The sequence below is a fragment of the Symphalangus syndactylus genome, chromosome 1 (assembly GCF_028878055.3).
Source record: "Symphalangus syndactylus isolate Jambi chromosome 1, NHGRI_mSymSyn1-v2.1_pri, whole genome shotgun sequence".
Classification (NCBI taxonomy): domain Eukaryota; kingdom Metazoa; phylum Chordata; class Mammalia; order Primates; family Hylobatidae; genus Symphalangus; species Symphalangus syndactylus.
In genome coordinates this window covers 75,468,290-75,493,028 of record NC_072423.2, presented here as the reverse complement: position 1 = coordinate 75,493,028, position 24,739 = coordinate 75,468,290, and the positions used below count along the sequence as shown (strand labels likewise).

At 39.4% G+C, this 24,739-nt stretch overlaps 1 protein-coding gene and 1 pseudogene across 5 annotated transcripts in view; one reads left to right on the top strand and one right to left on the bottom strand.

Annotated features, from left to right (window-relative positions):
- Window positions 1-24,739, bottom strand: part of RALBP1 (ralA binding protein 1) — a 67,294-nt gene that overhangs the window by 17,289 nt on the left and 25,266 nt on the right. For all 5 annotated transcript variants that reach the window (XM_063641096.1, XM_055238395.2, XM_055238384.2 and 2 more), the window contains 2 exons: window positions 6,991-7,289; window positions 3,025-3,483 (listed from right to left, as the gene is read on the bottom strand). In XM_063641096.1, the coding sequence (XP_063497166.1) occupies window positions 3,025-3,483; window positions 6,991-7,234 (703 nt within the window). In that variant the 5' untranslated portion in view covers window positions 7,235-7,289. The remainder of the gene's footprint in view (window positions 1-3,024; window positions 3,484-6,990; window positions 7,290-24,739) is intronic.
- On the top strand, window positions 2,070-2,211 carry LOC129461796 (uncharacterized; annotated as a pseudogene).

Genomic DNA, 24,739 nt, shown 5'->3' with positions numbered 1-24,739 from the left:
TTGACAGTGGTTCCTTACATCTGGACTTTGGCATTCCTTATCCTTTGTGAAAATCTTTTAATGGCATTATGATAAATCTGTAACTTATCCAGTATTGACAAAATAAAATCAATAACAAAATACAAAAATAACACTATTATTTTTATATAATTTGTATTTTGTGACAGAAAATAATTCCCATTTTCTTACTTTTATGACAATATGGGCAAACCATAAGTGATAATAACTGAAATTCTTGGCAAAGATTTTTTCTCTTCCTCATGTATATTTAATTCTTCCCCCTACAGTACCTACCCAACAAATTGTACAAGTAGACAATTAGAATGTGTGTTTGGTTTGCCATTACTCTGAAACTGTTATCAAAATGTTTTCCTTTTAAAAATTGGACACTACAAATGAAGTGTTCCACAGAAAGAGAGAAAGAGCATATGGGTACACTTTAATCCAAAAAATACCAGAAAATGTAGATGAGTAAATTAAAATGTATAAAATCACTTAAATTGTCTTTCATATTCGTTTAAAATTAGATAAGCAAGAACTAAAACTTCCAGCAAAAGGTCTTAAAATGAATAAGTGAGAACTAACATCTCCAGCAAAAGGCAGTATTATTATTAGCACTGTCCATGACAGTAGTGTAAGTCGGGCTGACTACAGCACACTGCCACAGGTTAGAGAATAAACCCAAAACTCAGCAGAGCAGGAGCTCAGCCCCTAGCTGTTGCAACGATGGGTAGCAGCTCTGTCTGAATGCTTTTACACACAGAGGAGTTCTATGACTCTGAATTTCCAAAAAAAATGCAGACTTTAAAAGTAGGTCAGAGAGAAAAAGAATCCTTTGAACAAAGCTGTAGAAAATTTTCAGAAAAACTTTTACCCAAAACAAAACTAATTCATGGCTACTAAGACCATGTGAGAGAAGCAACTTATGTTATTAATGTTTAAATGTTTAAAAATCAATTCAGTATATTATTTTTTATTTTTTATTTTTTTATTTTTTGAGACAGAGTCTTGCTCTGTTGCCAGGCTGGAGTGCAGTGGCGCGATCTTTGCTCACTACAACCTCTGCCTCCTGGGTTCAAGTTATTCCCCTGCCTCAGCCTCCCAAGCAGCTGGGACTACAAGTGCGCCACCATGCCTGGCTAATTTTTTGTATTTTAGCACAGACAGGGTTTCGCCATGTTGGCCAGGATGGTCTCAATCTCCTGACCTCGTGATCCGCCCACCTCAGCTTCCCAAAGTGCTGGGATTACAGGCATGAGCTACCATGCCTAGCCAATTATTCATAAAAATCAAATATTTGTTTAAATATATTTATATAATACTAAGGAGTTATAAACTCAAATTCAATGCCTAATTTATTTCATTTTCTATAAAAAAGTAACATTTTAGCCAAAATACTCTTAAATAATGGCATGTAATCTAGTGGATTATGTAAGTTTTCCCAATTATCAAAAATATCTGCCCTTTCTCAGCAAAACTTAAGTATCAAATCTACCTTCTAGAATTGCATATGAACCAATTAAATGAAAAAACTAAGTCTAATCTCTCTATATATTCTACATGTGTATGACTTAACAACTCATCATGAAAATACTTGTGACCAACAAGTATTATTATTATTAGTTTTGAGACAAGGTCTCACTCTTGCCCTGGATGGAGTGCAGTGGTACGATCATGGCTCACTGCAGCCTCAAACTCCTGGGTTCAAGTGATCCTCCTGCCTCAGCCAACAATTAATTTTATAAAATAAATCTCTAAACAGAAACTGATGAGGTACCAAGACACTGAATAATGGGAATGTAATAATTTGGAACACAGATGCTGCTACAGGTCAGGGCTTTCATCCTATCCTGGTATAAAAGTCATACCGCTTTCTAAGAAATCTTTTTTACTTTTAAATAATAAACATATTGCTTGATTTAGATACCCAATCAAAAACCATTCTTGCCAAGTATGAAATTTAATTTGTATATATATGGAATAAAGATAAATAGAAAATCCATTTTGCTAATATATGTAATAGTTGCATGTAGCTGACCAAAGCATTCACATATGGGGCCTAAACATTTACTGCTTCTTGGTCTTTTGGCTAAAGTCGGGTGTAGTATCTGTTCTAGGATTTCTGGAGCAGGGAGATGGAACAGAAGCTTGCTTGGACCACTCCATGTATTGACCGGGTATTGCACTAACTCTAAGAACTGTGCACCAAGAAAACAAAAACCAAAACCATGTTATGCCTCTTAGCTAAGCTAAGGAAATGCATAATATGACTGTGTCCATAAACGTGTCTCTTGGCCAAGAAGCTTCCTTCACACAGTTAACCTTTCTTTTCTTGCTGATGGCCCTCATACCACTGAGCCTCTGCTTAGAGAGGAAAGAAAAAAAAAAAAAAGCAGGCACCTGGGAGTGGTGGCTCACACCTGTAATCAATCCCAGCACTTTGGGAGGCTGAGGAGGGCAGATCATCTGAGGTCAGGGGTTCGAGACCAGCCTGGCCAACATGGTGAAACCCTGCCTCTACTAAAAATACAAAAATAAGCTGGGTGTGGCGGCAGGCGCCTGTAATCCCAGCTACTCGGGAGGCTGAGGCAGGAGAATCGCTTGAACCCAGGAGGCAGAGGTTGCAGTAAGCCGAGATCACGCCACTGCACTCCAGCCTGGGCAACAGAGCGAGACTCTGTCTCAAAAAAACAAACAAACAAAAGAAAAAAAAGCAGGGTCTGAATGCAGCCCTGTTAAGCAACACTGCCAGTATACTTCACTTTGTTTTAGTACTGGCTGCTGCAAGCTATGAACAACTAACGTGAAATCCTCCTAATGGAAGGAAATATAAAAATAACAAACATCAGAACACCAAAGAAAGGCTGGGGAGAGGGGTGGATTTTTGTGCAACTGGGAGGATCAAGGAAATGAATAAGGCTTAGGATCCAGGCCAAATTTTCCTCACAATATTTTTTCTTCCTTTGAAAAATGAAAGTGAAGTTATTATTAAAAACCATCAAGTGAAGTGCACATTCCCAGTACCTGATACTCTGTAGATGCCTTCACACTTCATACCATACTTCTCTACGTAATCTATACATTCACGGAAAACGGCTGGCAGCCGAATGCCATCATACATCATGGTCCTCTCTACTGCATCAGCCAAAGGAATTCCAAAAATGGGTTTGAGATTTGGAACATCAATCTGAGGCACCTCTGGCTCCTGAATTGGCTTTTTCTTTTTCTTCTTTTCCTTCCACTGTTTAACAACATCAGCTGCTGTCAAGTCTTTCGACTTCTTCTCTTTATGTTTTTCTTCTTTGTGCTTTTCTTCTTTATGCTTTTCTTCTTTGGGTTTCTCTTTTATTTTAAAATCCTTTTCCTTCTTTTTAGAAAAGCTGGGCTTCTTGAAAACATGGATTCCCTTGGACCTCTTCATTTTAGAAGGACTTTCTGCCTCATCTCCAGAGCTATCTTCCTGAAAGGCTGCATAGCCTTCAGCTGCCAAAGAAACAGAGACAGTATAAGTTATATGTTTGTTTAATGTCAAACTGTCCATATGCTTTCTAAAAACAGAACCAAAAAACGGTGCCACCTGGCACCAGCTAATCTAACTTTTCACTTCTTGGCCAATTCCTCCTGGGCACTCCCAGCAAAGAAATGGGTTTCTTCTCAAAAAGAGATGTTGCAGTGACATCTCTTGACCACAAGAGGGGGACAAATAGATAGCAGTTATCATCCTTACAGTATTAGGAGGGGAAACAGGTTTTATATTATATACGTGTGTAAGTGGAATTCAGGCAAACCAAACATTAGAGATACACCTGAAAGGCTCTACATAGACAGCTATTGGAATGAATCCTTTTCTAAAGTAGAGTGAGCATCCTTTCATCATGTGAGTCATGTCCTCTAACATACTATGGGTTGAGTATCCCTTATCTGAAATACTTGAGACCCAAAGTGTTTCAAATTTCAGATTTTTCTGGATATTTGCATTATACCAGTTCAACATCTCTAACCCAAAAAGTCTGAAATCCAAAATCCTCCAATGAGCATTTCCTCTGAGTGTCACACCAGTGCTCAAAAAGATTCAGACTTTGAAGCATTTTGGATTTTCGGAATAGGGATACTCAACCTGTGTTCACTTTACTTACCCTAGCTTTTTCAACTAAGTGGTGCCTATAACTTTGGGCAATCTCAAAGCATGACGAACTGCACTACTGTTTATGTGCTTCAGTTATTCTCCTATGACACTTCACTCTCCTGTCACCAGCTGCTAAGTTCTTTATGGAGACTGCAGCAGGAACTGCACTCATTTAAGTTAGATGGTGGCCAAATCCACTGGGCCCACTTCCCTGCATCAGAAACCTCTGGTTTTCACACACTGACAAATGTGCCCAATTGCTTTACCACCCATGTCAGAGTTGTCATAGTTTTTTTTTTTTTTTTTAAATCTGTAACTCTCCTAATTCTTTTCCTTAGCTAGCTACCTTGCAAGCTATTATATAAAAGATAACAGCTATTTCTTGTTACCCTCTAACTAAAATACCATGTACCCCACACCAAGCAGAATGGCAAGAATCTTAAGGACAAAATACCATGATGCTTTAGCAAGTGGAATGTTCATACATTGCTGGTGAGAAGGTAAACTGGTACAAGCATTCTGGAAGACTGTTTTGCAGGGATCTACTGAAGCTGAAATACACACGGCCTACAAATGAGCAATTCCACTCCCAGGCATGAACATAACAGAAATACAAAAACATGTACACCACAGAAGCACTATTCATAACAGTCAAAAACTGAAAACCACCCAAACAAGCAACAAAAGTAGAACAGATTAATAAACTAACATATAATGCAATGAAACAATATCTAGTGCAAAGATGAACAAATTACTGCCACATGGAATAACATGAATGAATCTAACAAACATGTTAAGTTAAAGCTGCCTCCTCATGTATTTTAAGTTTGGCCCAAAGGTTTCTCTGAACATAGTGAACTGTAACCTAACTGGATGTGTACACAGACTGTAATCTACTCTTGTATCAATTACAGAGTTTCGGCCAATCACAGGGGGGCAACTGTTCAAACTGCTCAAATAAGGCCAATGCCATGATATAACCAATCCAGCTGTTTATGTACCTCACTTCTGTTTTCTGTGTGTCACTTTACATTTTCTGTCCATAAATATTATGTGACCATGTGGCAGCCCCAGAGTCACTCTAAACCTATTCTGGTTTAGGGGCTACTGGATTCCCTAATCGTTCTTTGCTCAATTAAACTCTGTTAAACTGGCGAGGCAGGGTGGCTCACGCCTGTAATCCCAGCACTTTGGGAGGCTGAGGTGGGTGGATCACTTGAGGTCAAGAGTTCGAGACCAGCCTCGCCAACATGGTGAAACCCTGTCTCTACTAAAAATACAAAAATTAGCCAGGCATGGTGGCGGGTGCCTGTAATCCCACCTATTTGGGAGGCTGAGGCAGGAGAATCACTTAAACCTGGAAGGCCGAGGTTGCAGTGACCCGTGATCGCACTATTGCACTACAGCCTGAGCAACAGAGCAAGACTCTGTCTCAAAATAAAAACACAAAAGAAAAAAAAATCCCATTAAATTTAGCTTGTCTAAAAGTTTTACTTTTAACATATAATATTGGGCAAAAGAAACTAGACACAAATAGAAGTATGCATAAGTTTAAAATCAGGCAGCATCAATCAACAATAAAAGAAGTTTACTTATGGGAGGGGTAGGTGATTCCCTTTAAAGAGGCAGCAAAAGAAAATTGATAATGCTCTATTTCCAGATCCTTGTAGTGGTTACACAGGCATATCCACTCATCAGGTTGTATACAATTTGTGTACTCTGTGTAATCCTTCAAAAACAAATCAATTTAAAATATCATGAAGTCCAAAATAAGGGATACTTAAAATAACTCACTTTATTTGCTTTTAACATACTAAAAAGCTATGCTCAAATGATTCATCCTCTCTACTGAATAGGACCTCAAATGGAATGTATCATGGTATTTGCTTAAGATAAATAACTACTTTATTGAAGGTTCCAATAAAGTGTACCCCAAATAGCAGACATGACCTACCCAAGAAAAGTAAGATGCTTTAAGGGGAAAATTCCAGTATCTACCTTTTTTTGGGTGGGGCTTCAGCGGAGGAGAGGACAGAGTCTCACTCTGTCACCCAGGTTGGACTACAGTGGTGCAAGCATAGCTCACTGCAGGCTCAATCTCCTAGCCTCCTAAGTAGCTGTGACTACAGGCACACATCACCATGCTCAGCTAATGGTTTAAATTTTTGTTTCTTAGGCTCTTGAACTTCTGACTTCAAGCAATCCTCCCATCTCAGCCTCCCAAAGTGCCAAGATTATAGGCGTAGGCCACTGTGGCCAGCTTAATATCTTTCTAGACATTATTTTGAATTATTACTTCAGGAAATATCCACTAGAAAACTTTTCCATTTCTGGAAACTCAGTATTTTTATTTGTGAGATTAAGACCCCAAAATACAACTCTAATATACAAAAACTGAGACCCTGAAAAATAAAGAACAGAAAAATCAAACAAGAATCTCTGTCTTGACATGGTTCCAGAAGACAGCTGGTACATGTAATTAGAGTGGAAGTTTATTTAAAATATATCTAGGCCAGGCATAGTAGCTCACGCCTGTAATCCCAGCACTTTGGGAGGCCGAGGTGGGTAGATCACTTAAGGTCAGGAGTTCAAGACCAGCCTGGCCAACATGACAAAACCCTGTCTCTACTAAAAACACAAAAATTAGCTGGGCATGGTGGCGCACACCTGTAGTCCCAGCTACTCGGGAGACTAAGACATGAGAATTGTTTGAACCTGGAGGCGGAGGTTGCAGTGAGCTGAGATTGTGCCACTGCATTCCAACCTGGGCAACAGAGCAAGACTCTGTCCCAAAAAATAATAATAAAATAAAGTAAAATAAAATAAAATAAAAATATCTAGGCATAGGAAAAAATGGCACTTACTCCTCTTTTCCTTTTTCTTAAATTTCCCTTTTTTCTTCCCATGATCTTTCTCATCATCAGACACTATATCAGGAGGCTCATGGAGGATGTCATGGGGAGGTGAGGGCTCGCCAGTGCGGTACAATCCAGGAAACTTAGTAGGGCTGATCTCTTCAGAGCTGGGGGTCCGGGTAAGCCCGCTGCCATGCTCCACCCTGCGGTGTTCACTGGGGCTGCTGGTGGGGGGCAGGAAGCACTCAGTCATGCTGATGCCCTGACTAGGAAGGGACGAAGTCTTCTCTGTTACCTATCCATTACACCTGCACCAAGAGAAAAAACATTAGCAGAGTCACCTAACACCAAGGAACAAAAACACCACAAATATACAGCACAGCATTTACAAATCGAAAATATTTTCTCCACAATCCCTCTTGTAAAATATTCTTTCATTTTATTATCTCGAGATACATTCCATGCATCACACATTTCAGTTCTCAGAGTTGAAAGCACTGGGATCTTCAAGTATTCAAAAAATAAATGAAAATCAGAGGTAGAGTTCTCAAAGTAGAATATGGAATTCTTAAAAAAAAAAAAAACAAAAAACACTCATCATTCTAAAGTGCTTCATTTTGACTGCTCCCCAACATAAAATCTTACTATTTTGCTTTATGACTAAACAACTATAAATAAGTTACAAAGATGACTTTATAACTACACATGAACAGTTCACATTGTAATTAAATTTTATAATTGATATATTTAAGGATTCACATAATTACAGACCACTGATTCTACTATGCATGCAATTTTATATACAGCTTATGTATTGATAATAACTATATTTTTGTACTGCAGTTACGCTAAAAGAAATGAAGGAACCCTCATTTAATCAATCGTAAAATACATGCAAAATAGTTTTACTACAACAGATACTACAAAGGACAAATGTAAGAGGAGTTCAAAATTTGTTTGCATTTTTTCCCTTCTTTAGATGGTAGGTACACAAAGTACTGCGTTTAAAAGTTACTTGGATTCTTATTCCTCTTTAATGTCATTATGATATTCATTTGAAATACTATCAGAATCACTTTTTCTCTTTGCGCTCACTTATTTTTTTTATTTTTTTTGAGATGGAATTTCGCTCTTGTTGCCCAGGCTGGAATGTAATGGCGCGATCTTGGCTCACTGCAACCTCCGCCTCCCAGGTTCAAGTGATTCTCCTGCCTCAGGCTCCTGAGTAGCTCGGATTACAGGCGTCTGCCACCACATCCAGCTAATTTTTTGTATTTTCAGTAGAGATGGGGTTTCACCATATTGGTTAGGCTGGTCTTGAACTCCTGGCCTCGGGTGAGTCACCCGCCTTGGCCTCCCAAAGTGCTGGGATTACAGGTGTGAACCACCGTGCCTGGCCTCTCTTTGCACTCACTTTAAATGTTAACTTTACAATTTAAAAAATCCACAAGCCATAAGTGACAATTCTGAGACCATAAACTAAGTCAAAGGACAAGCAAATGTGGAAAAAAAAAAAGTTGCAAATTAGGAGAGGTAATTTCTTTAAAAAGCAAAGAGTTATTAACAAATTAATGACAATAGCAACAAATTAAGAGAACCAGACAAAGGATGTGAACAGGCAGTTCACAGAAAAGTGGCTAAAAAATGAGTGGAAACAATATTCAACTTCAATTATAATTTTTTAAACAATGAGCTATCACTTTTCTAATATGAGAGTGGCAAAGAACAAAATGGCACATATAAGATCCATTATGATGGTAAGGATAGACAAAACAAGACTCATGAGAACACCTACTAATGGTAGAAGTATAACACGATCCTTTTTAAAAAGCAATCTTATCGTAGCTATTAAAATTTTAAATCTATTCTCTTTGATCCAGGAATTCTGCTTTTAGGAAATTATTCTTCAGAAATACTTTCACAAAAATGCAAAGATATATGCAAGAAAATATTTACTGCAGTACTGTAAAAACAAAAAACAAGATAATCTAAAATGCTATCAATAGAATACTGATTAAATTATGGTTTATCCAAATAATAGGCTATGAAGTCACACACACACACACACACAGAGTTTCTGAAAGCAGGTAAGAAACGGTTAATTACTGTTAACTCTTGGAAGCGTCAGAAGGGTAGACTTTATTCTTTCCATTGTAACCTTTCCATATAGTTTGAACCTTGCCATGTCTATATATTACTTAACACTTAAAAAAATGAAAAGGGGCCTGGCACGGTGGCTCATGCCTCTAATCCCAGCGCTCTGGGAGGCCAAGGTGGGTGGATCACTCAAGCCTAGGAGTCTGAGACCAGCCTGGGCAACACGGCGAAACTTTGTCTCTAAAAACACAACACACAAAATTAGCTGGGCGTATGCATGTTCTCACTCATAGGTGGGAATCAAACAATAAGAACACTTGGACACAGGATGGGGAACACCACACACTGGGACCTGTGGTGGGGTTGGGGGAGAGGGGAGGGATAGCATTAGGAGATATACCTAATGTAAATGACGAGTTAATGGGTGCAGCACAGCAACATGGCACACGTATACATATGTAACAAACCTGCAAGTTATGCACATGTACCCTAGAACTTAAAGTATAATAAAAAAAAAATTAGCTGAGTGTAGTGATACATGCCTATAGACCTAGCCACTTGGGAGGCTGAGGTGGGAGGATCACCTAAATTCAGGAGATGGAGGTTACACAGAGCTGAGATTGCACCACTGCACTCCAGCCTGGGTGGCAGAATGAGACCCTGTCTCAAATTAAAAAAAAAAAAAGAACTATTTTTTGATCCTGTAAAAATTATGCAGCATTAAAAATCATGTTGTTGACAATATTTAATGATGTGAGGAAAAAGCAATTTTATTTACAGCGTATCAATTTAAATATAGAAATATATGCATAAAATAACAGGATATTAATAACAATTATCTCTGAATTATAAGATTATGACTGGTCTAAACTTTCTTTTTGTTTTTCTGCATTTTATAAATTTTCTACCCAATATGCACTATTGCTTACATAATCAGAAAAAAAATATTAAAAACAAAAAAAGTTTTCACTGAAGGATCAATAAGCATCAGTATAATTCTGTTTTTCTTAATAGGCCCTGACTTTTGGCTATCATTTTGATTTTTGTTTTTGCTTTTTTGAGATGGAGTCTCGTTCTTGTTGCCCAGGCAGGAGTGCAGCGGCGTGCTCTTGGTTCACTAAACCTCTGCCTCCTGGGTTCATGTGATTCTCCTGCTTCAGCTTCCCGAGTAGCTGGGATTACAGATGCACACCACCACACCTGGCTAATTTTTGTATTTTCAGTAGATACGGTGTTTCACCATGTTAGCCAGGATGGTCTCGATCTCCTGACCTTGTGATCGGCCCGCCTCGGCCTCGCAAAGTGCTAGGATTACAGGCGTGAGCCACCAGGCCCGGCCTTGGCTATAGTTTTTAAAAGTGCATTCTCTTTTCCTATTAATTGAAGTTTTGATCATCTAAGAGTTGAGAATTGAAAAGGACCTAGAGTTCAACAAGGTAACAGGAATTATACATTAGAGATGAGGAAGCTGAGCTGAAGTCCATGGAAGCTAAAACACAACTTGTGGGGCAGAAGCACAGCTTTACACTCCAGAAAAAAAAAATTGCTTATAGACATATCACCCACACGGATACCATGTTATTGTATGCTTCTCCGTCTTTGCTCATTCTCTCCCAGGAATCCAGCCTTCCTCTCAATATTTTTGCGTGGCTAATTCATACTCATCCTTTAACACTAGGCCTACAATTGGGCATGATTTTGTAGATGATGGAAACATTCTAAATTTGGATTATGGTGATGGTTGCAGAAACCCATAAACTGACTAAAAATCATTGAACTATACACTTCGAGTGAGTGGATCTTATATAAGTTCTACCTCAATAAAGCTGTTTAAAAAAATCAAACACTAGCAACACTTCTCCAAGAATCCTCCCTGGTGACCCACCCCATCCAGTATAAGCCACAAATATTCCTTTTCTGTGGCCTAGAACATCCTGAAGATACCTCTTCACAGCCCTTACCATACTGTATTTCAATTACATATGCATGTGTTCACCTTGCTAATGGTGAGCTCCAACATTTACCACTACCTATGGCACACAGTAAGTAGTCAAATGTTTATTTAATAAACTAATTGGTATCTTTTCTGTTCTCAACATATTTACTGTTGATGAGACAAATATTAGAAGAAATGAATCTCGCCCTAAGCCTTAAGTTCTAATTCAGGAAATAAAGGGAATCGACATTTTATTTGAGTTCCTGTGGCTTCTGCAACTTTCACATACATTAATTTAGCTAACCCTGTGAGAAAAGCAGTATTTTTCCATGTTTATAAACAGAGACAGTAAGGCTCAGAGAGCTTAAATAACTTTCCCTAAATCACATAGCAAGTAAGAGATAAAACTGGGATCTGTTTGACTCAAAACACTTTTTTTTCACTGAACCACCCTTCATGTATACACACAAAAAAAGGGAATAAATACATTTATGCCAGGAGGAACAGTGTGGTTAAAGACACACAGGAACATTTGGGACTTATTATGAGAATGGGGTGAAGACCAGCCTGACCCGGGCAGTTCTTGCTAAGAAGCAATGGAAAAGACATTAAAAGATAACGTGGGCTCAGACAACTGAATGCCACGCTGAGTTCAGACCTGGTGTGGGAGTCATTACCAATTCCAAAGCCAGAAAGTGACAAAACTGGGGCTAAGAGAGGAGTAAGGGCAGGAATACCAGCAGCAAAATGCCAGGCGGCTTTTGATCATTCACCCCTACAACATTTGTAAGTTATATCTACGTTTCCATGTTCTCCTGGTACACAATTATTTTTGTTTCCATACTAGACTGATAAAGACAATTAGACAGTTTTGTTCATAAAGTATTTAATAGATTATCTCACAAAAGCTACTCTAAAGAAATATTTATTGACTTGTGCTATGGACTGAATGTGTCTCCTCAAAATTCATATATTGAAACTTAATTCCCAAGGTGATGGTATTAGGAGGGAGGGCCTTTGGGAGGTGACTAGGTCGTGAGGGTGGCGTTCTCGTTAATGGGATTAGTGTCCTCTTATGAGGACACTCTCTCCTTCTGAGTTCACCACCTCCATCCACCACGCGAGGACACAGCAAGAAGGCCAGGTCTATGAACCAGAAAGTGGGCCCTCAGCAGACACCAAATCTGTCAGCATCTTGATATTGGACATTCCAGTCTGCAACTAAAAGCAATAAATTTCTGTTGTTTATAAGCTACCCATGTTATGGTATTTTGTTATAGAAGTCTAAACAGACAGACAACTTCATTCATCTAGAGCTGAAGATAAGTGGAGCCACTAAAGGCAGACATGAAGGAGTGAGAGTCTGACTGCATGACGGTTTAGTAAGAAAGGAAGAACAACATGTTTGCATTAGGACACGTTGTTTGACCACTGGGGAGCTATAGCAAGCTTAAACTTCACTGAAGAAAAAGGCAGAAGAGAGAGGCTTCAAATGGTCCATAATAAAATTTAAGTATAAATATTCAAAGGCAAGAAAACAACAAAAATCAGAAATTCTTATTTCTGAGGCAAGAGGATACCTGGTGTAAATTATTGAAAATTTGAATAAAGATTATTTATCCCTATTCTTCCTGGTAAGTACAACTAAAATTCCCAGATCAGATTAAAAAAAAAGAAGAAGAAGAAGAAACAAAAAAGACTCTGAAAGGCAGACAGAAGGAGGCAGACCGGTTCAGTACCTCAGGATAGGAGGAATATGGTGGTGAGTTTTCTTCTATCTCACACCATAGACTTGGAATGATAGAAGCTGGGAAACCCAGAAATGCCAATAGGCATAGACAAAAACAAGAAGAAAAACAGCTACAGTAATCAGGACAGTAAGGTGCTGCAGTAAGAACAGACAATAGATCGGAGGAACAAACAGAAATTCCAAAAAGAAACGCTCACGTGTATAGTTAACTGATTTTCAACAAAGGTTCCGGAGGAATACAATGAGGGGACAATCCTTTTCAACAAACAGTGCTAGATAGGCATATGAAAAAAAATGAAGCTCAACTCTCTATGTCATACCATGCACAAAATACAATTCATGATAAATTACAGACCTAAAACTTAATAGCTAAAAACTATACAACCTCTAAAAACATATTTTTGAGGGCTTTGAGAGGGTAAAAACTTCCCAGACATTACCAGAAAGCACTAACTATAAAATTAAAAACTGACAAATTGGACTTCTGCTCATCAAAAGACACTATTAAGAAAATAAACAGGCCAACCACAGTCGCTCATGCCAGCACTTTGGGAGGCCAAGGCAAGAGGATCACTTGAGCCTGGGAGGTAAGTTGCAGTGAGCCATGACCACAGTGCACTTCAGCCTGGGTGACAGCAGGAGGCCTTGTCTCGTAGGGAAAGAGAAAGAAAAAAAGAGAAAATGAACAGTCAAGCCAAAGACTTGAAGACTACATTTGTGTGTGTGTGTATGTGTTGTGTGTGTGTGTATCTGACAAAGGATTTTATTTAGAATAATAAAAAGATAAAAAACCCATAATTAAAATGGGCAGAGTTGAACAAACAGTTTACAAAGGAAAATATAATATGAAAATTGATCATATGAATTGGGTCACTTGTCATACCCAAATAAAACTAAGTCACGAAGCCAAGAGGAAAAAGCACTCTGGGCACACGCCACTGCTCCAAGAATGTAATTTTCTGCCAGCCTGGCCACTGAAACTGCCTGCTGTAACCTGAAACTAGTTTTATCTAATCACTGCCGAAACAACCTGCTGCCACTCTAAGACTGGCTTTACCCACCCGGTCACTCACCACTCAGAGATTGTCAGTCCCCCAAACCTTCTAGTGCAATGAACTTTCTCACAGAGCAATATATAACATCTCTCTTTTTAAAAACAAAACCCCTAACCTTCTCTTTGTTCTTGGGACACAGCAAAGACCATCAGGTCTGTGTGAGTATGCCCTGAATTGCAATTCTTGCTTCCCAGATAAAATGTTTTAAATTTAGAGATTTATCTCTATATTTTATTTCATTTTGACATACTGATGGTTAGTAAGCCCAAGAAAAAAAAAATCAAATAAATGCAAATTAAAATCAAAATGAGCTATCAATAGACATCATCTAGAATGGCTAAAATTTAAAAAGAACAATAATCCCTAACACTGGCAAGGATATGGAGCACCCAGAAGTCTCACACATTAAGACTTGGAAAACTGGCAGTATCTTTACTTAAGCATATCCTTCTATATGACCTAGCAATTCCACTCCTTATTTACCCAAGAGAAATGAAAACAAATATTCACACAAAAAAACCCACTTATCATCAGAGTAACTTTATTTGTAACAGCTAAAACTAGAAACTAGAAACACCCACACTGCCAACAAACAGAAGATTGGATTCATATAAGGGAATACTATTCAGCATTTTAATAAGAAACAATCCATATATACAACAAAACATAATTTCATAAAACAGCATAAGAACACAATAGAGTACATAATATATGACTGTATTTATAGTAAGTTCTAGAACAGGTAGTCACCTAGGTGTCAAAAGAATTTAGAACTGTGGTTACCAGAGCGTGGAGAAGAGGCAGGGGTTGAATATGAAGTAGTAAGAGAGAACATTCTGTGTTGATGGCCATGTTCCTACCTACATCGTAACAGGTATGTGGGCTATAAGTATGTATACATTTGTTAAGACTTATCAAAGTGTACATTTCACTAAATATAAATTATATTTCAATAAAAACTCTGAGAAAGAAAATAAAGGGCCATGAATGCCTTACAGAGATGTGATCATGAGCCATTAAAAAATATGGATGTTGGCCAGACACAGTGGCTCACGCCTGTAATCCTAGTGCTTTGGAAAGCAAAGGCAGGTGGACTGCTTGAGGCCAGGAGTTCAAGAACAGCCTGGACAACATGGCGAAACCGCTTCTCTACTAAAAACACAAAAATTAGCCAGGCGTGGTGATGCATGCCTGTAATCCCAGCTTCTTGGAAGGCTGAGGCACAAGAATCACTTGAACCTGAGAGGCGGACAGCAAGCCAAGATGGCGCCAGTGCATTCCAGCCTGGGTGACAGAGAGAGACCCTGTCTTAAAAAACAAACAAAAAAGAAAAAGGACTTTCCTTTTCAAATATGGACCTGACCTCATGAAATTTCAGAGCACAGGGGATAAAAAGATGACACCAAAAGTGTCCCGTGGGTGAGGGAGCTGGGGAAACAGTTTACATTCACACCCAATATCACTATTTCCAATCATTCCAAAATGAAAGCACGTGGCTGGTTCCTGTGTAAAAGAACAATATCTCTCTAGAGAGAACTGAAGATTAAAAAAATGACGTCTGCAATAGCAAAATGTATTAAAAGTATGAGGCAAAAACCACATATCTAGAACTTTACTTTAGAACCAAAAACAATCATACGTTTGAAAATGAGTATTTCAAGTAAGAAGTACAGTTATGACAGTTACAACTGAGATGAAACGGACAAAAAGTTCACAAAACTAGACTCAAACTTAACTAAACAATAGTTTAAAAACATTCACTTCTCTGAAGGACTAGGTTATACCTTGTTCTTAAAGTAGTATTTTCTGCGCTTATGCCAATATTAATCAGCACACACAGTAAGAATCAGTCATGCATGCAAGAGGACAAAGCAATATAAATGGAGAAGAAAGAAATTAAATTAATGTCTCCTGAAATTAGCTTTTAAGAATAAATCTACTAGTTTATTAAACTTGACACTATCTAAACATAAAAAGGCCCATTCCAGAAAAACAATAACTTGCTTAACTAGTTTATGCGTTAAATAGATTCAATATTTTGTAAATATTCTTTATCAATAAATATCAGGCTTAAGTTCACTAAAAGCAACCTTTCCTCACTTTTATAGTTTTAAAAAATAATCTGTAAATTAAAATTCTCTAATCTAGAATTGTATAAGGGAATCCAAATATTGACTTATCAATACCTTATACACTGAACACTAACCAGTATTAACATATTATTTGGAAATGTTATATTTTGTAAGCATTGTTTGCAGGCACAATACATTCTTGTTCTTCCCACAATAAGGAAATAAATTTGTCCCAGAATTTAAGGACAAGAGTGTCATTGAGAGGACCACTGAGCACCCCTCATGATAAATGAAGAGAACTGCGACAATGCATCTCATGAAATTTCAGAGCACTGGAGATAAAAAGATGATAACAAAAAGTGTCCTGTGGGTGAGGGAGCTGGGGAAACAGCTTATATTCACAGGATCAGGACCAATTTGCCAACAGAAACACTGGAAGCTAAAAGACATTAAAGAAGTATCTTCAAACACTGAAAGAAAATTAGTTCCAACAATCATTCAAGTGTATGGTTAAAGTAAGTATTGGGGGAACCCACCCCAGTATTTCAACATAGGTTCTTTCTATTTTCCGTAAGTGTTGGCTGGCTGAGAAATAAAGAGTACAAAGAGAGGAATTTTACAGCTGGGCCACCAGGGGTGACATCACATATGAGTAGGACCATGATGCCCACCTGAGCCTCCAAACCAGCAAGTTTTTATTAAGGATTTCAAAAGGGGAGGGAGTGTACAAACAGGAAGTAGGTCACAAAGACCACATGCTTCAAAGGGCAAAAGGCAGAACAAAGATCACATGCTTCTGAGGAAACAGGACAAGGGCAAAATCAGAACTGATAAGGGTCTGTGTTCAGCGGTGCACATATTGTCTTTTTTTTAAAATTTTATTATTATTATACTTTAAGTTTTAGGGTACATGTGCACAATGTGCAGGTTTGTTACATATGTATACATGGGCCATGTTGGTGTGCTGCACCCATTAACTCATCATTTAGCATTAGGTATACCTCCTAATGATATCCCTCCCCCCTCCCCCAACCCCACAACAGTCCCCGAAGTGTGATGTTCCCCTTCCTGTGTCCATGTGTTCTCATTATTCAATTCCCACCTATGAATGAGAACATGCGGTGTTTGGTTTTTTGTCCTTGCGATACTTGCTGAGAATGATGGTTTCCAGCTTCATCCATGTCCCTACAAAGGACATGAACTCATCATTTTTTATGGCTGCATAGTATTCCATAGTGTATATGTGCCACATTTTCTTAACCCAGTCTATCGTTGTTGGACATTTGGGTTGGTTCCAACTCTTTGCTATTGTGAATAGTGCCATAATAAACATACGTGTGCATGTGTCTTTATAGCAGCATGATTTATAATCCTTTGGGTATACACCCAGTAATGGGATGGCTGGGTCAAATGGTATTTCTAGTTCTAGATCCCTGAGGAATCACCACACTGACTTCCACAATGGTTGAACTAGTTTACAGTCCCACCAACAGTGTAAAAGTGTTCCTATTTCTCCACATCCTCTCCAGCACCTGTTGTTTCCTGACTTTTTAATGATCACCATTTTAACTAGTGTGAGACGGTATCTCATTGTGGTTTTGATTTGCATTTCTCTGATGGCCAGTGATGATGAGCATTTTTTCATGTGTTTTTTGGCTGCATAAATGTCTTCTTTTGAGAAGTGTCTGTTCATGTCCTTTGCCCACTTTTTGATGGGGTTGTTTTTTTCTTGTAAATTTGTTTGAGTTCATTGTAGATTCTGGATATTAGCCCTTTGTCAGATGAGTAGGTTGCGAAAATTTTCTCCCATTTTGTAGGTTGCCTGTTCACTCTGATGGTAGTTTCTTTCACTGTGCAGAAGCTCTTTAGTTTAATTAGATCCCATTTGTCAATTTTGGCTTTTGTTGCCATTGCTTTTGGTGTTTTGGACATGAAGTCCTTGCCCATGCCTATGTCCTGAATGGTATTGCCTAGGTTTTCTTCTAGGGTCTTTATGGTTTTAGGTCTAACGTGTAAGTCTTTAATCCATCTTGAATTAATTTTTGTATGAGGTGTTAAGGAAGGCATCCAGCTTCAGCTTTCTACATATGGCTAGCCAGTTTTCCCAGCACCATTTATTAAATAGCGAATCCTTTCCGCATTGCTTGTTTTTGTCAGGTTTGTCAAAGATCAGATGGTTGTAGACATACAGCATTATTTCTGAGGGCTCTGTTCTGTTCCATTGATCTATATCTCTGTTTTGGTACCAGTACCATGCTGTTTTGGTTACTGTAGCCTTGTAGTATAGTTTGAAGTCAGGTAGTGTGATGCCTCCAGCTTTGTTCTTTTGGCTTAGGATTGACTTGGCAATGCGGGCTCTTTTTTGGTTCCATATAAACTTTAGTCTTTTCCAATTCTCTGAAGAAAGTCATTGGTAGCTTGATGGGGATGGCATTGAATCTATAAATTACCTTGGGCAGTATGGCCATTTTCACAATACTGATTCTTCCTACCCATGAGCATGGAATGTTCTTCCATTTGTTTGTATCCTCTTTTATTTCATTGAGCAGTGGTTTGTAGTTCTCCTTGAAGAGGTCCTTCACCTCCCTTGTAAGTTGGATTCCTAGGTAGTTTATTCTCTTTGAAGCAATTGTGAATGGGAGTTCACTCATGATTCGGCTCTCTGTCTGTTATTGGTGTGTAAGAATGCTTGTGATTTTTGTACATTGATTTTGTATCCTGAGACTTTGCTGAAGTTACTTATCAGCTTAAGGAGATTTTGGGCTGAGACAATGGGGTTTTCTAGATATACAATCATGTCATCTGCAAACAGGGACAATTTGACTTCCTCTTTTCCTAATTGAATACCCTTTATTTCCTTCTCCTGCCTAATTGCCCTGGCCAGAACTTCCAACACTATGTTGGAGTGTTGAGAGAGGGCATCCCTGTCTTGTGCCAGTTTTCAAAGGGAATGCTTCCAGTTTTTGCCCATTCAGTATGATATTGGCTGTGGGTTTGTCATAGATAGCTCTTACTATTTTGAGATATGTCCCATCAATACCTATTTTATTGAGAGTTTTTAGCATGAAGGTTGTTGAATTTTGTCAAAGGCCTTTTCTGCATCTATTATCATGTGGTTTTTGTCTTTGGTTCTGTTTATATGTTGGATTACATTTACTGATTTGCATATGTTGAACCAGCCTTGCATCCCAGGGATGAAGCCCACTTGATCATGGTGGATAAGCTTTTTGATGTGCTGCTGGATTCGGTTTGCCAGTATTTTATTGAGGATTTTTGCATCAATCTTCATCAAGGATATTGGTCTAAAATTCTCTTTTTTTGTTGTGTCTCTGCCAGGCTTTGGCATCAGGATGATGCTGGCCTCATAAAATGAGTTAGGGAGGATTCCCTCTTTTTCTATTGATTGGAGTAGTTTCGGAAGGAATGGTACCAGCTCCTCCTTGTACCGCTGGTAGAATTCAGCTGTGAATCCATCTGGTCTTGGACTTTTTTTGGTTAGTAAGCTATTGATTATTGCCACAATTTCAGAGCCTATTATTCGTCTATTCAGAGATTCAACTTCTTCCTGGTTTAGTCTTGGGAGGGTGTACGTGTCCAGGAATTTATCCCCTTCTTCTAGATTTTCTAGTTTATTTGCGTAGAGGTGTTTGTAGTATTCTCTGATGGTAGTTTGTATTTCTGTGGGATCGGTGGTGATATCCCCTTTATCATTTTTTATTGTGTCTATTTGATTCTTCTCTCTTTTCTTCTTTATTAGTCTTGCTAGCGTTCTATCAATTTTGTTGATCTTTTCAAAAAACCAGCTCCTGGATTCACTAATTTTTTGAAGGGTTTTTTGTGTCTCTATTTCCTTCAGTATTGCTCTGATTTTAGTTATTTCTTGCCTTCTGCTAGCTTTTGAATGTGTTTGCTCTTGCTTTTCTAGTTCTTTTAATTGTGATGTTAGGGTGTCAATTTTGGATCTTTCCTGCTTTCTCTTGTGGGCATTTAGTGCTATAAATTTCCCTCTACACACTGCTTTGAATGTGTCCAACAGATTCTGGTATGTTGTGTCTTTTTTCTCGCTGGTTTCAAAGAACATCTTTATTTCTGCCTTCATTTTGTTATGTACCCAGTGGTCACCCAGGAGCAGGTTGTTCAGTTTCCATGTAGTTGAGCAGTTTTGAGTGAGTTTCTTAATCCTGAGTTCTAGTTTGATTGCACTGTGGTCTGAGAGACAGTTTGTTATAATTCCTGTTCTTTTACATTTGCTGAGGAGTGCTTTACTTCCAACTATGTGGTCAATTTTGGAATAGGTGTGGTGTGGTGCTGAAAAAAATGTATATTCTGTTGATTTGGGGTGGAGAGTTCTGTAGATGTCTATTAGGTCTGCTTGGTGCAGAGCTGAGTTCAATTCCTGGGTATCCTTGTTAACTTTCTGTCTTGTTGATCTGTCTAATGTTGACAGTGGGGTGTTAAAGTCTCCCATTATTATTGTGTGGGAGTCCAAGTCTCTTTGTAGGTCACTAAGGACTTGCTTTATGAATCTGGGTGTTCCTGTATTGGGTGCATATATATTTAGGATAGCTCTTCTTGTTGAATTGATCCCTTTACCATTATGTAATGGCCTTGTCTCTTTTGATCTTTGTTGGTTTAAAGTCTGTTTTATCAGAGACTAGGATTGCAACCCCTGCCTTTTTTTGCTTTCCATTTGCTTGGTAGATCTTCCTCCATCCCTTTATTTTGAGCCTATGTGTGTCTCTGCACATGAGATGAGTTTCCTGAATACAGCACACTGATGGGTCTTGACTCTTTATCCATTTGCCAGTCTGTGTCTTTTAATTGGAGCATTTAGCCCATTTACATTTAAAGTTAATATTGTTACGTGTGAATTTGGTCCTGTCATTATGATGTTAGCTGGTTATTTTGCTCATTAGTTGATGCAGTTTCTTCCTAGCCTTGATGGTCTTTACATTTTGGCATGTTTTTGCAGTGGCTGGTACCGGTTGTTCCTTTCCATGTTTAGTGCTTCCTTCAGGAGCTCTTTTAGGGCAGGCCTGGTGGTAACAAAATCTCTCCGCATTTGCTTGTCTGTAAAGTATTTTATTTCTCCTTCACTTATGAAGCTTAGTTTGGCTGGATATGAAATTCTGGGTTGAAAATTCTTTTCTTTAAGCATGTTGAATATTGGCCCCCACTCTCTTCTGGCTTATACAGTTTCTGCCGAGAGATCCGCTGTTAGTCTGATGGGCTTCCCTTTGTGGTGGTGGAGCCAAGATGGCTGAATAGGAACAGCTCCGGTCTACAGCTCCCAGCGTGAGCGACGCAGAAGACGGTTGATTTCTGCATTTCCATCTGAGGTACCGGGTTCATCTCACTAGGGAGTGCCAGACAGTGGGTGCAGGACAGTGGGTGCAGCGCACTGTGCACAAGCCGAAGCAGGGCGAGGCATTGCCTCACTCAGGAAGCGCAAGGGGTCAGGGAGTTCCCTTTCCTAGTCAAAGAATGGGGTGACAGACGGCACCTGGAAAATCGGGTCACTCCCACCCTAATACAGCGCTTTTCCAATGGGCTTAAAAAACGGCACACCAGGAGATTATATCCTGCATCTGGCTCAGAGGGTCCTACGCCCACGGAGTCTCACTGATTGCTAGCAAAGCAGTCTGAGATCAAACTGCAAGGCAGCAGCGAGGCTGGGCGAGGGGCGCCTGCCATTGCCCAGGCTTGATTAGGTAAACAAAGCAGCTGGGAAGCTCGAACTGGGTGGAGCCCACCACAGCTCAGGGAGGCCTGCCTGGCTCTGTAGGCTCCACCTCTGGGGTCAGGGCACAGACAAACAAAAAGACAGCAGTAACCTCCACAGACTTAAATGTCCCTGTCTGACAGCTTTGAAGAGAGTAGTGGTTCTCCTAGCACGCAGCTGGAGATCTGAGAATGGGCAGACTGCCTCCTCAAGAGGGTCCCTGACCCCCGAGCAGCCTAACTGGGAGGCACCCCCCAGTAGGGGCAGACTGACACCTCAGACGACCAGGTACTCCTCTGAGACAAAACTTCCAGGGGAACGATCAGGCAGCAGCATTTGCGGGTCACCAATATCCACTGTTCTACAGCCACTGCTGTTCTGCAGCCACCGCTGCTGATACCCAGACAAACAGGGTCTGGAGTGGACCTCTAGCAAACTCCCACAGACCTGTAGCTGAGAGTCCTGTCTGTTAGAAGGAAAACTAACAAACAGAAAGGACATCCACACCAAAAGCACATATTGTCTTGATAAACATCTTAACAGAAAACAGGATCAAGAGCAGAGAACTGGTCTGACCAAAAATTTACCAGGATGGAGTTTCCCAATCCTAGTAAGCCTGAGGTACTGCAGGAGACCAGGGCGTATGTCAGTCCTTATCTCAACCAATAGGACAGACATTCCCAGAGCAGCCGTTTATAGACCTCCCCCCAGGAATGAATTCCTTTCCCAGAGTATTAATGTCAATATTCCTTGCTAGGAAATGAATTTAGTGATATCTTCCCTACTTGCACGTCCGCTTATAGGCTCTCTGCAAGAAGAAAAATATGGCTCTTTTTGCCCGACCCCACAGGCAGTCAGACCTTATGGTTGTCCTCCCTTGTTCCCTAAAAATCGCTGTTATTCTGGTTTTTGTTTGTTTGTTTGTTTTCTGAGACACAGTCTCGCTCTGTCACCCAGGCTGGAGTGCAGTGGCACAATCTCAGCTCACTGCAAGCTCTGTCCCCCAGTTTCACGCCATTCTTCTGCCTCAGCCTCCTGAGTAGCTGGGACTACAGGCTCCCGCCACCACACCCAGCTAGTTTTTTTTTATTTTTTTTAGTAAAGACGGGGTTTCACTGTGTTGGCCAGGATGATCTCAATCTCCTGACCTCGTGAGCTGCCCGCCTCGGCCTCCCAAAGTGCTGGGATTACAGGCGTGAGCCACCGTGCCCAGCCTATTCTGTTCCTTTTCAAGGTGCACTGATTTCATATTGTTCAAACACACGTTTTACAATCAATTTGTACAGTTAACACAATTATCACAGTGGTCCTGAGGTGACATACATCCTCAGCTTACAAAGATAACAGGATTATGAGATTAGAGTAAGACAGGCATAAGAAATTATAAAAGTATTATTTGGGAACTGATAAATGTCCATGAAATCTTCACAATTTATGTTCCTCTGCCGTGGCTCCAGCTGGTCCCTCTGTTTGGGGTCCCTGACTTCCCGCAACAAATAAGGCCATTTTCAGATTAATAGTCTCAAGAAATTTACTTTCCCAATAATTTACAATCTCAATAATATACTTTCTCAATAATTCCTACAAAAACAAGGCAGTAAACAAACAGTAGGAAGACTTGATTGAGATTCAACCCTAGAGTGCAGCAAAGGAAGTCCCCATAAAAGCAAATCTGTGACCAACTAATCCACAGTGAAGCATGAGGAAGAAGAGCTCCAATGATGGAAATTAGATACATCTGACCACATGGAAAACAACGAGACATGTTAAAGAGCCACTGGAGCTTTGGGGATAAATTTTTCATATAGGCTGGGACGGTGGCTCACACTGCTAATCCCAGCACTTTGGGAGGCTGAAGAGAACGGATTGCTTGAGCCCAGGAGTTTGAGACCAGCCTGAGCAAAGAAGCGAGACCCCTATCTCTACAAAAAATTTAATTAGCTGGGCATGGTGGCACCTGCCTGTGGTCCCAGCAACTTGGGAGGCTGAGGTGGGAGGACTGCTTGAATCCAGGAGATCGAGGCTGCGGTGAGCCATGACCTCACCACTGTGCTCCATCCTGGGCAACAGAGCAAGACCCTATCTGAAAACAAACAAACAAACAAAATAGTAAACAAAGCAAATGAAAATAAGAAACAACTATCAACTCTGGGAGAAAGAAAAGTTAGATGAGAAAAAGAATCTGTAGTCCACTGTTCAGTATTATACAATATTTATCTAGTTATCATAATGATAAGATGAATACTGACTTAAACACTGTGAATGGTCATATTGGAGGACTGAATGCAGGTAACTGGGGCAAGGGTAGAAGAAACCTAAACCCTCATCTATCATAATACCTAGTTAATAGATAATGTCAAAAACTGGTATCTCAAGAAATAGCAGTTTATTATTAGAAGAAAGGAGACAAACAGCAAAAGAAACACCTAAAAGAAAAAAAAAACTAAGACTGAGAGAGGTGCAGGATGAGGCAGGGAATAGTGTTTTCCTTTTTAAGTCATTTATTACTGTGTTGGGGGCTGTACCCACCAGGACTGGTGATTTGTTAGAAGGATTCACATAACTCAGCATAGTTTGTACTGACAGCTAAGATCTATTACAGAGAAAGAATACAAAACAAAAAAAGCAAAGGAAGAGGCACATAGGGTGAAGTCCAGAGGAAATCAGACACCAGCTTCCTAGGTCCTCTCCAGCTTCCTAGGGTCCTCTCCCAGTGTGTAACGCTGGACAGGTTCAATCTCTCCATCAACAGTTAACATGTGTGAAGTGTAGTCTACCAGCAGCTCACTAGCTATGAGGAGCACATTCTCTTTTTTTACATTTATAAGCTGAAATGGGACAGAAATAATCCTTAAGACTGAGCAGATAAAGTTTAAAAGATTTCATATCAACAGTGAAATTCTTCTCATGATAATATGTTTGAGGTTTATGACCAGGACCCATTAAATGCAAACTATTCACATACACAGGCTCAAAAATAATTTCTCATATACATTCCACAGAGCAATTATTATCCAATTTAGTAGCTGTATAATTAATCCTTTCATATCTATTAACTTTGTTTAGGCTTATACTTTAATCAAGATTTTACACTTTATTTGGGTTATTTTCTGTACCCTTCTTCTA